Consider the following 17516-nt stretch of genomic DNA (forward strand, 5'->3'; position numbering starts at 1 on the left):
TACCTAAGACGGATGGGCTGAAGTCCTTGAATTAATTTTCCTTATGGTTGTCTTTTTCCAAGTTGGAGCGTCCTTCTTAAGCTAAAGGGAGACAGTTGTTTACCATGAAGTCCATCAGGGCTGCTTTGTATTGCTTGTTAGCAGACCTCTTTACTTTTGTCTGCTGGGCACAGGGCAAAGGTGGACAACATTTTGGAAGTACCGTGGTGGTTTCCGATGTAAACCTTTCCAACAATGGGGACCAACTGTCATCAGAACCTCCTCAGACTGCTGAGGGATGCTTGGGGTACTATGATGTCATGGGGCAATGGGACCCTTCATTTAACTGCAGCGTGGGGGAATTTCTGTATTGCTGTGGCACATGTGGCTTCAGATACTGTTGTAAGTTCAGAGATTCAAGACTGGATCAAAGTGTCTGCACTAACTATGAGAGACCAGTCTGGGTGAACCAAGGCAAGTCCACCCCAAAGATTGACGATCCACTGAATGACCCAACTAGGGATAAAACTAATTTGATTGTCTACATTATATGTGGAGTAGTGGCCGTCATGGTTCTTGTTGGGATTTTCACCAAGTTGGGACTAGAAAAGGCTCACAGACCTCAGAGGGAAAACATGTCAAGGTAAGGTATTTAGATCTTATTATTTTAGCGTGTGAAGAAATGTCTTTGCTTGCAGTATACCCACCCAAAAGGCATTGATACCCTTGGTCCTTGGCTACCTTTTCAAGGATACTCTACCAAACCCTCTGTAGAAGCCAAGGGGTTAACCACTTTACCTTTCACCAGGTCCAGAAAATCCACAATCTGTATAGGTAGGTCACCACATTCTGTCACGATCAGTTGTCATTTTTCGGTATTTTTCAATTTCTGTCCAAGGTAACGCAATTTACATTTCAGCCGATGTTATTGTTTGAGCTAGCCTAGTTAACCCTTGCGTATCCAAAGTATTTAAATGATATAAATATAGCTAATCAGTATTAAACTCGTTTTGAATATATATATATTGTATCTTAATATAGAAACAGTAAACAAGCCACCTTTTAACAGTCACTTAACACAATCTAACAAATAATTCACTGTAATATAAATGATAAAATAATATCCAAAGTAAAAAGAACATTTGCAACCGTCCAATTTATTTAGGTCAGTTGTCCAGTATATTTTTCTCCTGCATTTGATCTGGTTACTATATAAACAAACCGCCCCCACACCACTATCTGCAGAATGTCACATTACCATACTTTATAAACATACAGGCAATTATTAACAGCACTTTGACTATATTGTATAAATAGGAGGACAGAAACACCTGTATACTTGTGTGGAAGTAGGTCACTCTCATATATTTAAAAGGTAAGTCCCATTTTTTTAATTCTGCATTGTGGGATAAAATGCTATATAATTATGAATACAATTCATATTAGGTCTATAATTTGGAACCAGAAGTACCAGATGGGTATTTATCGGTGTGATGGTAATAAGGGACAGTTGCTCATATATTCTAGGTTATTGTCCAGCTGAGGATGTGGTAGGTGATAAGGAGGTGGGAGTTTTACTAAGGAGAGGAGGGGACTAACGCAAAGAATGAAGTAGAGAGATGTGAGGAAAAGGAGAGCGTGTGAGAGCTATAGGGTAGGAAAGAAGAAAGAAAAAATGAGAAGGAATAAAGTCATAGAAGGTCAGGAAGGGGAAATGATTGCAGGGAAGAGAAGGAATGAAGTGATAACATGGCAGGAAGGGGAATTGAATGGCAGGGAAGAGAAGGAATTAAGTGATAAAATTACAGGAAGGGGGAATGAATGGCAGGGAAGAGAAGGAATGAAGTGATATCATGGCAGGAAGGGGAAATGAATGGCAGGGAAGAGAAGGAATGAAGTGATAAAATGACAGGAAGGGGAAATGAACAGCAAGGAAGAGAAGGAATGAAGAGATAAAATAACAGGAAGGGAGAATGAATGGCAGGGAAGAGAAGGAAGGATGTGATAACATGACAGGAAGGGGAAATAAATGCCATGGAAGAGACGGAATGAAGTAATAACATGGCAGGAAGGGGACATGAATGGCAGGAAAGTGAAGGAATTTAGTGATAAAATGTCAGGAAGGGGAAGTGAATGGCAGAGAAGGGAATTAATAAAGTGATAAAATGACAGGAAGGGGAAGTGAATGGCAAAGAAAAGAAAGAATGAAGTGATAAAAGGGGAAATTAACTGAAGGGAAGGGTAGGAATTAACTACTAAAAATGACAGAAAGGGGAAGTGAATGGCATGGAAGAGAAAGAATTAAGTGATAAAATGTCAGGAAGGGGAAGTAAATGGCATGGAAGTAAGGAACGAACTGATAAAATGACAGTAAGAGGAAGTGAATGGCATGGAAGAGAAGGAATTAAATAATACAATGACATCAAGAAATGGCAGGAAAAATATCAGGAAGACAAAGAAGAGAGAGGGGAAGGGAACTTGCAGGATAAGACTAATTAGTAAAATAGCTAATTAAAGTAATGCTGAAGGAAGTAAGGTATTCAAATACTGAAAAAAAGACAGACAGAGACAGAGAAAGCAAGAAAGAGAGAGGGAGAAAGAGAGAGGGAGAGAGAGAGAGGTAGAGAGAAGAGAGACAGAGAAAGAAAGAAATAGAGAGAGGAGGAGAAGAAAAGAGAAGAGGGAGAGATGTGTGGGCACTGGGCATTTTGACAATTTGGGACAAAAGCCCATCTTTCACAAGCCTCTCTGTATTCAGATTGTGTCAGTTTTAACATGAAGACAGAACATAATTGTAACTTTTCTATCTGAATCATTATGTAAATATCAGACACAAGATAGCAGATGGAGAAATTTTACAAGAATAAGTTTAGCTTTTATTTTATTTACAATGAAGCACAAAGTTTGTTTTATGTATGTATCTATAAATATATGTGTGATTAGTGTTGTATAAATGACTGTGTGTATATCATTTATACCATGATCACCATTATTTTAATTACATAAAGAAAATATTTATACATTTTATTTTATATTGTAATGAATTATGTTATATTGTGTGCATAGATACACACGCTTGTATAACATTTAATTATATATATAGCTATATATATATATATATATATATATATATATTCCATGTAAATATTATGTACTATTATATGTCTGTATGTAGTAGCACACGACCATATCAAAATGCATAAAATAATGTTAAGTTTAATTGAATTATTTATTTATAGTATGTGAGGATCATCTATCTGCAAAGTGTTTTTCTTATTCTTTCTACATCAATTAAAATAGATCTATTGATTTCCTCTTTAGATTATTTACCTGCCCCCTGGGAAGTTGTACCTTTTGCACAGTGTGATAAATGACTTTGATTTCCTAGCCTAAATGTTATGATTCAGGTGTGATTTGAAATACAAATGGATTATTTTATATAAATAGTTATGCAAGTGATCAACACAACCTTTTCTAGAAAGTCTTATATAACAGGTTGTATGTGTGTATATCTGTGTGTATGTGAGTATGTATGCAAATTTGTGTGTGTGTGCATATCTTTGTGAGCATGTATGTGTTTGTGTGTGTATATATGTGTATATTGCATTGTGTGTGTATGTATGTTTTTATTGCATAGTGTTTGTGTGTATTGCATTGTGTGTGTGTGTGAGTATTGCACAGTGTTTGTGTGTATTGCATTGTGGGTATGCATGTGTGTATTGCACAGTGTTTGTGTGTATTGCATTGTGGGTATGTATGTGTGCATTGCACAATGTTTGTGTGTATTGCATTGTGGGTATGTATGTGTGTATTGCATATTGTTTGTGTGTATTGCATTGTGTGTGTGCATGTGTGTATTGCATATTGTTTGTGTGTATTGCATTGTGTGTATGTATGTGTGTATTGCATAGTGTTTGTGTGTATTGCATTGTGTGTGTGTATGTATTTGTGTATGTATGTGTATATTGCATAGTGTTTGTGTGTATTGCATTGTGTGTGTATGTATGTGTGTATTGCATAGTGTTTGTGTGTATTGAATTGTGTGTGTATGTATATGTGTATTGCATAGTGTTTGTGTGTATTGAATTGTGTGTGTGCATGCATATGTGTATTGCATAGTGTTTGTGTGTATTGAATTGTGTGTGTGCATGTATATGTGTATTGCATAGTGTTTGTGTGTATTGCATTGTGTGTGTATTGCATTGTGTGTGTATATATTGCATTGTGTGCATGTATATTGCATTATGTGCGTGTATATTGCATTGTGGGTGTGTATTGCATTGTGTGTATTGCATTGTGTGTGTATATTGCATTGTGTGCATGTATATTGCATTGTGTGTGTGTATGGATATATGGAACCAGTTTGATTGAGCTATACTTGCAATGGTCATTGTCTCTACTGGATGTGAAGAGTTAAATCAGTTATTTTCTATCTGGTTTACTTCTTCACTTTCTCTATATATGTTTGATATTGCACATTATCATAGCTGGGTGAGGGCAGTATTAGATCCGGCTTATCTAGGGATTTCACACAAAGGACCATGTTGTATTTCACGCTCTCTGGGCCTGCAAGCATATTTTTCAAGTACTAGTAATCCAAACATAAATATGTACCTTACTTATCTCTAGTGCACGAGCAGTGCATCAGGCAGGTATCTGTCATTGCTTGTGGAACTTGTGCTACTGAACAGTCCCAGTTAGGCACACTCTGGGTCTTCTGCACGTTTCTGGCTTTTAGTTTCCCATCAGTCAATTGTGCTGCTTGTATTGCTGTACTGACAAATTGTTTTCCTTTTCACACATAAATACATTATTCAGATGAGTGACATGAGGTGCCACTGGGGCTTCTTACCTTTAATAACCAGAGGGTTATGGTATAAAGAGTATGTTCTTATCATTGCCTTATAAAAGGGGCCTATAAGTAGCATTGGGAGCTCTCTAGCAGGGCTGATTTGAGACATAATATTTCTAGGTGCACAAAATTGACTATAAGAGTGCCAGTACGGTATATTTGTTTTACATCCCTCCTGTCCCATATTTATGTCTCTGCTTCTCTTGTGTAGAGAGCTGAACATGTAAAAAAAATACTAGTCTGAAAACTTATAGGGATATTGTAGCACAACAATATAAGGTCTAATTTGTTATCACATGTAATTGTTGCACTACTCACTGAGGAACACTAGGGGGCCAATTTATCATTGTGCCGGCGGACATCGATAAATGCCGACAGCATACGCACAAGCATTTCTCGTAAAATGCTTGTGCAATATACCGCCCCCTGCACATTCGAGGCCAATCAGCTGTTAGCAGGGGATGTCAATCATGATTGCTGTACTCCACCTCAGAGGTGGTGGAAGAGTTAAGGAGCAGCGATCTTAAGACCGCTGCTTCTTAACTTCAGTTTCAGGGGAACTTGAAACTATGGGGGTAGATTGCAGCATCCGCTGCTTGATAAATCCTTGTAAATATATTAAACACACAGATAAAGCCCAGCTCTAAAACTGCAGAGAACTTCAGTCATAAAATCCTGCCAGTCGTTGGCTTTGTTTAGTTAGGGAGCTGCAGTGCTTGCAGCTCCCAAGTGGAAATGTACTTATGTGTTTAACCCCTTTGTGTGGGTTAAACACACAGAATTCTGCAGTAAGTAGTGGAAAAAATTGCATGTGCTAATTCATTATGTAATTATTTTCAATACAATGGCAATTTAAGGCAGGTGACTATGAATTGGCACTGCTGCAGGTATGAATGAATGTGCTTAGCACCCCTCAGGAATGTATAACAGGATAGGGGGCATCAGAGACTTGTGCTGGTATCAGTGGATTAGCATCTCACAGGAGATGTGTTATGTAGTGATATTAATGGCCAATGATCTTAGAGCTTGGTACAGCATCTACAGTATCTAAGTGTAGAATATTAGGTATATGGTGCTAGGGTTGTAATCTCTTCCTTATTTAAAGGAATGCCCCTTATTTGCCCAATCTGTTTTTAGTCTCCCAAGTTCCCTTATTTAACTGTTCTTAGATCATGTTCCTCCCTTATTTTTTTTACAACATTTAAAAACCTTAATTTCACACATATAACACTGTATTTTTGTGCTCTTATTTTGTTACTACTGTACTCTTGTACTCTTATTTAGTTACTATTGTACTCTAGTACTCTTATTTAGTTACTACTGTACTCTTGTACTCTTATTTAGCTAATACTGTACTATTTTACTCTTATTTAGTTACTATTGAACATGTGTACTCTTATTTAGTTACTAACTGTACTCTAGTACTCTAATTTATCTATTATTGTACTCTAGTACTCTTATTTAGTTACTACTGTACTCTTGTACTCTTATTTAGTTACTAAATGTACTCTTGTACTCTTATTAGTTACTACTGTACTATTGTACTCTTATTTAGTTACTACTGTACTCTTTTACTCTTATTTAGTTACTATGTCATCATTGTACTCATATTTAGTTAGTATTGTACTCTTATATTCTTATTTAGTTACTCTTGTACTCTTATTTAGTTTCTCTTGTACTCTTACTTACTTCTGTACTCTTTTACTGTTATTTAGTTATTATTGTACTCTTGTACTCTTATTTAGTTAATTATTGTACTTTTGTACTGTTATTTTGTTACTATTGTACTCTTGTACTGCTATTTAGTTATTAATTGTACTCTTGTACTTTTATTTAGTTACTACTATACTCTTGTACTGTTATTTAGTTACTACTGTACTCTTGTACTGTTATTTAGTTACTTATGGCACCCTGGTACCCGAGTACTGTTATTTAGTTACTATTGTACTCTTGTACTGTTATTTAGTTACTATTGTACACTTGTACTGTTATTTAGTTACTATTGTACACTTGTACTGTTATTTAGTTACTACTGTACTCTTGTACTGTTATTTAGTTACTACTGTACTCTTGTACTGTTATTTAGTTACTTATGGTACCCTGGTACCCGAGTACTGTTATTTAGTTACTATTGTACTCTTGTACTGTTATTTAGCTACTATTGTACTCTTGTACTGTTATTACAAATTGTACTCTTGTACTCTTATTTAGTTACTATTGTACTCTTGTACTGTTATTTAGTTACTAATTGTACTTTCGTACTGTTATTTAGTTACTACTGTACTCTTGTACTGTTATTTAGTTACTATTGTACTCTTGTACTGTTATTTAGTTACAAATTGTACTCTTGTACTCTTATTTAGTTACAATTGTACTCTTGTACTCTTATTTAGTTACTAATTGTACTTTTGTACTCTTATTTAGTTACTACTGTACTCTTGTACTGTTATTTAGTTACTTAAGGTACCTTGGTACCCGAGTACTGTTATTTAGTTACTATTGTACTCTTGTACTGTTATTTAGTTACAAATTGTACTCTTGTACTCTTATTTAGTTACTAATTGTACTCTTGTACTGTTATTTAGTTACTAATTGTACTTTTGTACTCTTATTTAGTTACTACTGTACTCTTGTACTCTTGTTTAGTTACTAATTGTACTCTTGTACTGTTATTTAGTTACTACTGTACTCTTGTACTGGTATTTAGTTACTACTGTACTCTTGTACTGTTATTTAGTTACTACTGTACTCTTGTACTGTTATTTAGTTACTTATGGTAACCTGGTACCCGAGTACTGTTATTTAGTTACTATTGTACTCTTGTACTGTTATTTAGTTACTATTGTACTCTTGTTCTGTTATTTAGTTACAAATTGTATTCTTGTACTCTTATTTAGTTACTAATTGTACTCTTGTACTGTTATTTAGTTACTAATTGTACTTTTGTACTCTTATTTAGTTACTACTGTACTCTTGTACTCTTATGTAGTTACTAATTGTACTCTTGTACTGTTATTTAGTTACTACTGTACTCTTGTACTGGTATTTAGTTACTACTGTACTCTTGTACTGTTATTTAGTTACTATTGTACTCTTGTACTGTTATTTAGTTACTACTGTACTCTTGTTCTGGTATTTAGTTACTAATTGTACCCTTGTACTCTTATTTAGTTACTAAATGTACTCTTGTACTCTTATTTAGTTACTAATTGTACCCTTGTACTCTTATTTAGTTACTAATTGTACTCTTGTACTGTTATTTAGTTACTAATTGTACTTTTGTACTCTTATTTAGTTACTACTGTACTCTTGTACTCTTGTTTAGTTACTAATTGTACTCTTGTACTGTTATTTAGTTACTACTGTACTCTTGTACTGGTATTTAGTTACTAATTGTACTCTTGTACTGTTATTTAGTTACTACTGTACTCTTGTACTGGTATTTAGTTACTACTGTACTCTTGTACTGTTATTTAGTTACTACTGTACTCTTGTACTGTTATTTAGTTACTTATGGTAACCTGGTACCCGAGTACTGTTATTTAGTTACTATTGTACTCTTGTACTGTTATTTAGTTACTATTGTACTCTTGTTCTGTTATTTAGTTACAAATTGTATTCTTGTACTCTTATTTAGTTACTAATTGTACTTTTGTACTGGTATTTAGTTACTAATTGTACTCTTGTACTCTTATTTAGTTACTAATTGTACTCTTGTACTGTTATTTAGTTACTATTGCACTCTTGTACTGGTATTTAGTTACTAATTGTACTCTTGTACTGTTATTTAGTTACTACTGTACTCTTGTACTGGTATTTAGTTACTACTGTACTCTTGTACTGTTATTTAGTTACTACTGTACTCTTGTACTGTTATTTAGTTACTTATGGTAACCTGGTACCCGAGTACTGTTATTTAGTTACTATTGTACTCTTGTACTGTTATTTAGTTACTATTGTACTCTTGTTCTGTTATTTAGTTACAAATTGTATTTTTGTACTCTTATTTAGTTACTAATTGTACTCTTGTACTGTTATTTAGTTACTAATTGTACTTTTGTACTCTTATTTAGTTACTACTGTACTCTTGTACTCTTATGTAGTTACTAATTGTACTCTTGTACTGTTATTTAGTTACTACTGTACTCTTGTACTGGTATTTAGTTACTACTGTACTCTTGTACTGTTATTTAGTTACTATTGTACTCTTGTACTGTTATTTAGTTACTACTGTACTCTTGTTCTGGTATTTAGTTACTAATTGTACCCTTGTACTCTTATTTAGTTACTAAATGTACTCTTGTACTCTTATTTAGTTACTAATTGTACCCTTGTACTCTTATTTAGTTACTAATTGTACTCTTGTACTGTTATTTAGTTACTACTGTACTCTTGTACTGTTATTTAGTTACTACTGTACTCTTGTACTGTTATTTAGTTACTATTGTACTCTTGTACTGTTATTTAGTTACTACTGTACTCTTGTTCTGGTATTTAGTTACTAATTGTACCCTTGTACTCTTATTTAGTTACTAAATGTACTCTTGTACTCTTATTTAGTTACTAATTGTACCCTTGTACTCTTATTTAGTTACTAATTGTACTTTTGTACTCTTATTTAGTTACTACTGTACTCTTGTACTCTTATGTAGTTACTAATTGTACTCTTGTACTGTTATTTAGTTACTACTGTACTCTTGTACTGGTATTTAGTTACTACTGTACTCTTGTACTGTTATTTAGTTACTATTGTACTCTTGTACTGTTATTTAGTTACTACTGTACTCTTGTTCTGGTATTTAGTTACTAATTGTACCCTTGTACTCTTATTTAGTTACTACTGTACTCTTGTACTGGTATTTAGTTACTAGTTGTACCCCTGTACTCTTATTTAGTTACTACTGTACTCTTGTACTGTTATTTAGTTACTAATTGTACTCTTGTACTGTTATTTTGTTACTATTGTACTCTTGTACTGGTATTTAGTTACTAATTGTACTCTTGTACTGTTATTTAGTTACTAATTGTACTTTTGTACTGTTATTTAGTTACTAATTGTTCTTTTGTACTGGTATTTAGTTACTAATTGTACTTTTGTACTGGTATTTAGTTACTAATTGTACTCTTGTACTGTTATTTAGTTACTATTGTACTCTTGTACTGGTATTTAGTTACTACTGTACTCTTGTACTGTTATGTAGTTACTAATTGTACTCTTGTACTGTTAATTAGTTACTATTGTACTCTTGTACTGGTATTTAGTTACTAATTGTACTCTTGTACTGTTATTTAGTTACTACTGTACTCTTGTACTCTTATTTAGTTACTAATTGTACTTTTGTACTGGTATTTAGTTACTAATTGTACTCTTGTACTCTTATTTAGTTACTAATTGTACTCTTGTACTGTTATTTAGTTACTATTGCACTCTTGTACTGGTATTTAGTTACTAATTGTACTCTTGTACTGTTATTTAGTTACTACTGTACTCTTGTACTGGTATTTAGTTACTACTGTACTCTTGTACTGTTATTTAGTTACTACTGTACTCTTGTACTGTTATTTAGTTACTTATGGTAACCTGGTACCCGAGTACTGTTATTTAGTTACTATTGTACTCTTGTACTGTTATTTAGTTACTATTGTACTCTTGTTCTGTTATTTAGTTACAAATTGTATTCTTGTACTCTTATTTAGTTACTAATTGTACTCTTGTACTGTTATTTAGTTACTAATTGTACTTTTGTACTCTTATTTAGTTACTACTGTACTCTTGTACTCTTATGTAGTTACTAATTGTACTCTTGTACTGTTATTTAGTTACTACTGTACTCTTGTACTGGTATTTATTTACTACTGTACTCTTGTACTGTTATTTAGTTACTATTGTACTCTTGTACTGTTATTTAGTTACTACTGTACTCTTGTTCTGGTATTTAGTTACTAATTGTACCCTTGTACTCTTATTTAGTTACTAAATGTACTCTTGTACTCTTATTTAGTTACTAATTGTACCCTTGTACTCTTATTTAGTTACTAATTGTACTCTTGTACTGTTATTTAGTTACTACTGTACTCTTGTACTGTTATTTAGTTACTACTGTACTCTTGTACTGTTATTTAGTTACTAGTGTACTCTTGTACTGTTATTTAGTTACTACTGTACTCTTGTTCTGGTATTTAGTTACTAATTGTACCCTTGTACTCTTATTTAGTTACTAAATGTACTCTTGTACTCTTATTTAGTTACTAATTGTACCCTTGTACTCTTATTTAGTTACTAATTGTACTTTTGTACTCTTATTTAGTTACTACTGTACTCTTGTACTCTTATGTAGTTACTAATTGTACTCTTGTACTGTTATTTAGTTACTACTGTACTCTTGTACTGGTATTTAGTTACTACTGTACTCTTGTACTGTTATTTAGTTACTATTGTACTCTTGTACTGTTATTTAGTTACTACTGTACTCTTGTTCTGGTATTTAGTTACTAATTGTACCCTTGTACTCTTATTTAGTTACTACTGTACTCTTGTACTGGTATTTAGTTACTAGTTGTACCCCTGTACTCTTATTTAGTTACTACTGTACTCTTGTACTGTTATTTAGTTACTAATTGTACTCTTGTACTGTTATTTTGTTACTATTGTACTCTTGTACTGGTATTTAGTTACTAATTGTACTCTTGTACTGTTATTTAGTTACTAATTGTACTTTTGTACTGTTATTTAGTTACTAATTGTTCTTTTGTACTGGTATTTAGTTACTAATTGTACTTTTGTACTGGTATTTAGTTACTAATTGTACTCTTGTACTGTTATTTAGTTACTATTGTACTCTTGTACTGGTATTTAGTTACTACTGTACTCTTGTACTGTTATGTAGTTACTAATTGTACTCTTGTACTGTTAATTAGTTACTATTGTACTCTTGTACTGGTATTTAGTTACTAATTGTACTCTTGTACTGTTATTTAGTTACTACTGTACTCTTGTACTCTTATTTAGTTACTAATTGTACTTTTGTACTGGTATTTAGTTACTAATTGTACTCTTGTACTCTTATTTAGTTACTAATTGTACTCTTGTACTGTTATTTAGTTACTATTGCACTCTTGTACTGGTATTTAGTTACTAATTGTACTCTTGTACTGTTATTTAGTTACTACTGTACTCTTGTACTGTTATTTAGTTATTATTGTACTCTTGTACTGTTATTTAGCTACTACTGTACTCTTGTACTGTTATTTAGTTATTATTGTACTCTTGTACTGTTATTTAGCTACTACTGTACTCTTGTACTACTATTCACTTACTATTGTACTCGTGTACTGTTATTTAGTTACTTATTGTGCTCTAGTACTCTTATTCAGTTACTACTGTACTCTTGTACTCTTATTTAGTTACTAGTGTACTCTTATTTAGTTACTACTGTACTCGTGTTTTTATTTATCTACTACTGTACTCTTGTACTCTTATTTAGTTACTACTGTACTCCTGTGTTCTTATTTAGCTACCATTGTACTCTTGTACTCTTATTTAGTTACTCTTGTACTCTTATTTAGTTACTACTGTACTCTTAGTTACAACTGTACTTTTTTGCTCTTATTTAGTTACTACTACTGTACTCCTGTACTATTATTAAGTTACTACTTTACTCTTATTTAGTTACTACTGTACTCTTGTTCTCTTATTTAGTTAATAATTGGGATGTATCAGACAGTTTAATGTCTTTACTCCCATTGTGCTTTAAATGAGAAATAGAATTCACAGATTTGCAGAAGGTTGTTGAATGTATTAAGCTAGACCCGCGGTTTTCAACATCTTGGGCGGTTGGCCTCCCCTATGACAACATTTACAAGACAGCCCCCCCATAGAAGTTACTTTATTTTTTCTCCTTAAAGAAAATTGTATTATATATTATTAGTTTTAATTTGTAGAATTTACATCTGATCCAGGGGTCACACACAGATCTCAAGAGCTGAGTTTGCTTAACCAAAACAGAGCTTTACTCATTTCAAGACATCAAATACAACGCAGTGTCTGAATGATTTTTACTGCAGTGCCTTTCATCCACCCACATCCTGCCCCCCACCCCCCATTCATGGCAAGTGTCCTTGTTGGCTCTTAAAACTGTTTTATCTTTTGCTAAAGTCATCTGCAGCTTGTGGTTACCATCGGATAGTAGAAAGTGTCACTTCTCCCGCGCCTCCTCTAATATGCTCTAGCGCCCCCTGGGGAGGCCGCCTCACACTTTGTTAGACTGTTAGACTGTTTGATTGAATACGATTTGTTGTAACAAATTGTATCAAAACATAAAATAAAGTGTTTTTTAATCAATAACTACTGTATATTTTTTTTTGTATTTCCTGCGTAAAATGTGTTGACTCCATCTCCCTTATGTTTTGCAAAAAAGTTGGCAACCCTATCTGGTGCTGAAGCTTAGGGAACTGAACCAGGACTAGTAGACAGTCACATACTGTACTGCTGTATGTGATATAGTTTATATATCTGTATTTGAACCATACAATTACCTTTAGTTATCTGTAGAGTACATTATTGATCTTTGCTAGGAAAAAGTATTGTGCTTTAGACATCTGCTGAGTACGTTATTGATCTTTACTGGGAAAAGGTTTTGCATCTTGGAAATCTGCGCAGGAGCTAGTGAAACAAATTTGTATCTTCTACTGGAAATGAACATAGTTCAGTTTGTTTCAAAAGTACATTGTTTTATTTCCTCGCTGAACTAATAAAACAGGATTTTCCCTGCACACATTTGCAATATAGTGCTATGAGGTATTTTAGACACACCTCCCATAAATTTTTTTTTTACTTGATCAGAGTAAGGGGTCCATTTATCAATCTGCGGCGGACAGGGGCATACATACGTTTCCCTGTCCGCCGCTGCTCGCCTCTGGTGGACTGAATTACTTAGGCGGAATTCAGCATTGCACGCCAGTGCTATTTTGCACTCACTTGCAATGCCGCCCCCCTGCCTGCGCACAGCCAATCATGCACTGGCAGAGCTATCAATCTAGCCGGTCAGACGAGACCGGGGAGATTGCCATTTGCCACCTTAGTGGTGGCACAAGATTAGGAAAGCTGCAGTCTGATGACCGCTGGTTGTTAAATACGGCGTGCAGGCTCTCTTGTGAAAACCTGCAGTCGTAGGGGGTCGAAAGGCTTGCAAAGCCTTTGATAAATCGACCCCTAAATCTGTTCAGTAGTTGTAGAGATAATTAGCTCCTAATTCAAAATAGGAGCACCCAAAACTGAAACACAGTTTTAAATAGAGGCAAATACTCTATGTGCACCTGTGAAAGCTCTGAAGCCTTAATAGCTTTTACTACAAATATATTTGCTAATATGTGTATATTTTAAAAAAAAAAATGCTTCTATCCAAAATGGCGCATTTCAGTTTTTAATAGACTGTCCAATTAATAGAAACATTAAAGGCAATTGTTACATATGCGGCAGAAATGAATCAACACACTGCAAGAGACCTGCATGCAAATTTTAAAAAAACTTTTCTAGGTAAATTTTAATTGCTTTGCAATCCAAGTACATACCCATTGATAATCATCTTCGGTGTTGTTTATCTTATCTCCTTTCGTCTGATTAATTACATACATAATTTTCAAATGTACTTTACAGGGAGAGCAAGCAAAATAAATAAAGTACATTGCAAAGTGTTGTCTTTATGGGGAATTAAATGCTAAGTTTATTGTCCCTTTAGTTGAGCACAGATGAAACATCTGTATGTTGATTAATCTAATATATACTATGCAGTGATGCTAATAGGTGACACGTGCAATTAACCTATGTTACACAATCTTTCAAATATGTGCATAAGCCTTTCTAGGGGATTAGAACAGGTGCATTATGGGTGTAGTGGTCATGTGTATTTGTTGTGTTATTGTTTGTGCTAAGTTTTTATTGCTGTAAAAGTGCTTACTGAGGCTTTTCAAGTGTAATCAATCAAGCAGGAAATAGCTGTTAATATGTTGTTTGGGGATTTAGCAACTACTCTTAGCTGTTGAATTTGAAAAAGTGAAAATGGCTATAAATGTGTAGATGATTATCATCAATTTGATTGTGATCAGTAGAAACCGGACATCTCTTGAGGGACAATGTCTGGTAATTTCAATCATTAAAAAAGTATTGTTAAAACTGTTGAATTTATGGGGATATTTACCAAGGCCAAATTGGCCTACCAGGATACCAGGAGATTTCCCGGTGGGCTGCAACACTACAATTTAGACGGTGCCTAAATATCCACAATTAGGCACTTTTTTTAATACAAAATAATATAATTCTGATATAAAATATTGGGGGAATGAGTATCCCAGTAATCTTCTTTAGCAAAAATGGGTTGTGCGCATTATACTGAGTCAATGGAAAATAGGGCTGGTCTCCAAATTTTCCAGGGCTGCTTTTTATATCCAGTCGGGCCCTGATTTTTACAGATAAATCATTTGTTAATCTTTAGATAAACTTAGTTATCTAGGATTACTAATGCTAATAAATTACAGCATGTATATTTTCTATTAGAATATTCATTTTAGCCAATGTTTTTTTTTTTAACATTAAAATATTATCTACTTACATACCAGTAACAGAAATGAGACAAATCTGAGCCGGCAAGGGGAATAGGTCAGGAAATTTGTAAAGGACAAAGATGTACAACAATTTTGTATACAACTAAAGTTATTGGTTTTTCAGATCACATTGCTATAGTGTAAACTCATCCCAATAGGGGAAATAGATTAAAGGACCAGTAAATACAGTTGATTTGCTTAATCAACAAATACATGATAAAAAAGACAACACAATAGCATTTACTCTGAACTAGTAGTAGTAGAATGTTTTCTAACAAATTTCAAAGTCTTGTCTATTTCCAGTCCCCCTGTACCATGTGACAATGATCAGTCAATCACAAATACATATACGTATATTCTGTGAACTCCTGCACATGCTCAGTAGGAGCTGGTGACTCAAAAAGTGTAAATATAAAAAGACTGCACATTTTTTTTTAATAAAAGTAAATAAGAAAGTTGTTTGAAATTGCTGCTCTATTGGAATCATGAAAGTTTAATTTGACCTGAGTGTCCCTTTAATAATAATTATTAATTAACTGATGGAACCACAGCTTCATATTAACAAGAGTCCCAGCTTCATATTAACAAGATATTATAGTATAATATTTTATTTCTCAAATAATTTTTAGTTTATTTTTCAATAAATCACTCTATACATGTGATACCTTTTTTTTCTTCTAAATATTTCTAGATGTTGAAAAGATCCTTATTTCCATGGCCCTGGTGCTAAACGTCTGCCATCCTATCCAGATACTGTCAGCCCAGGGGCGTATTAAGGCATAGGCCAATGAGGCTGGTGCTAGGGCAGCAGATTTTTAAGGGGCAGCAGAATTTTTAGTCCCTAGGGCCATTCTACTGAACTCAGGGCCATGTGGCTAAATCAACCAATTACAAATGACTTAAATGGGTGGCCCGGCTATTGCTATCCTATGGGATTGTATGTGGGTGCGCATGACGGGGTGACAGTGGAGGCGGAGCTCACTTGCGCAGCCTGGCCTGGACTGAGAGGGAATGCGGTATTCTTCCTGGCTCCACCGCGTGATTGAGACTCACACAGACTACACAATGCAGTGTGACCACTGTGAAACAGCATATGCCTTTTTCTCTTCAATACATCTTCATTAGGCATTAAAATACTTAAACGGATTAGTCACTAAATACTTGTACATTTACTGTTTGTCTATCTGTCATACATGCAAAGAATAAGTATTTATTGCTGAATCTATACAACTATGTGACTTAAAACACAACTGAAAATATGTTGTATGCATGTAATACATTCAGAAACAATACAAGTATATACTTTATTATGATTGTATCATGTGACTTTATCCCCTAGGATACAATTCCTAAACCTATCATAACTACTGTTGTATTTTTTAAGTACTTTTAAAGGCCAGTTTGTATATTCATTACATATTTATGCAAGCAGATATTTTGCTTAAATAACTGTCAATCACCAAAGAAGATGTTTAAGGTTAAACAACTACCTACTGACAAACTATCATACAGTGAAGTATTTTTTTTCCGATATAAACACTTTAATCATGTGACTTGCAAAATAATGTCTTAATATATATATATATATATACACAGTATATATATATATATATATACTTAAAAAGACATTATTTTTTTAATTTTTTACACCCTGCCCCAAAAATATTATGTCTAAAAAAAGGCCTTAAACCTGTGGTGGGGTGGGGGCAGCAGAATTTTGAGTGCCTAGGGCAGCACAACACCTAAATACGTCCCTGTGTCAGCCCCATGCACAAGTATTCACCCCTGGCACATGCGTAGGTGCAAGAGACAACATGCTTTTTACAAAGTTACATATTCTAATATAGTGGCACTTTAAAGGGACATTAAACCCAAAAATGTATTTTGTGATTTAGACAAAATATACCATTTGAAAAATTTACAATTTACGTTCACAATCAAATTTGCTTTGTTCCCATGATATTCTGTGTTGAAGAGATACCTAGGTAGTATCTGTAGCACTACATGGCAGGAAATAGTGCTGCCCTCTAGTGCTCTTACAAATGGATAATATTCTTACAAAACTGCTGCCCTCTAGTGCTCTTAC

General features: G+C 33.8%; 1 protein-coding gene across 1 annotated transcript in view; it reads left to right on the forward strand.

The window, feature by feature from the left end:
- Window positions 1-284: 284 nt before the first annotated feature.
- The window catches only part of SHISA9 (shisa family member 9), a 600301-nt gene continuing 583069 nt past the window's right edge, over window positions 285-17516 (forward strand). The window contains exon 1 of the mRNA XM_053694408.1: window positions 285-622. Coding sequence (XP_053550383.1) covers window positions 300-622 — 323 coding nt within the window. The 5' untranslated portion in view covers window positions 285-299. The remainder of the gene's footprint in view (window positions 623-17516) is intronic.

This window comes from Bombina bombina, chromosome 11 (genome assembly GCF_027579735.1).
Source record: "Bombina bombina isolate aBomBom1 chromosome 11, aBomBom1.pri, whole genome shotgun sequence".
NCBI lineage: Eukaryota > Metazoa > Chordata > Amphibia > Anura > Bombinatoridae > Bombina > Bombina bombina.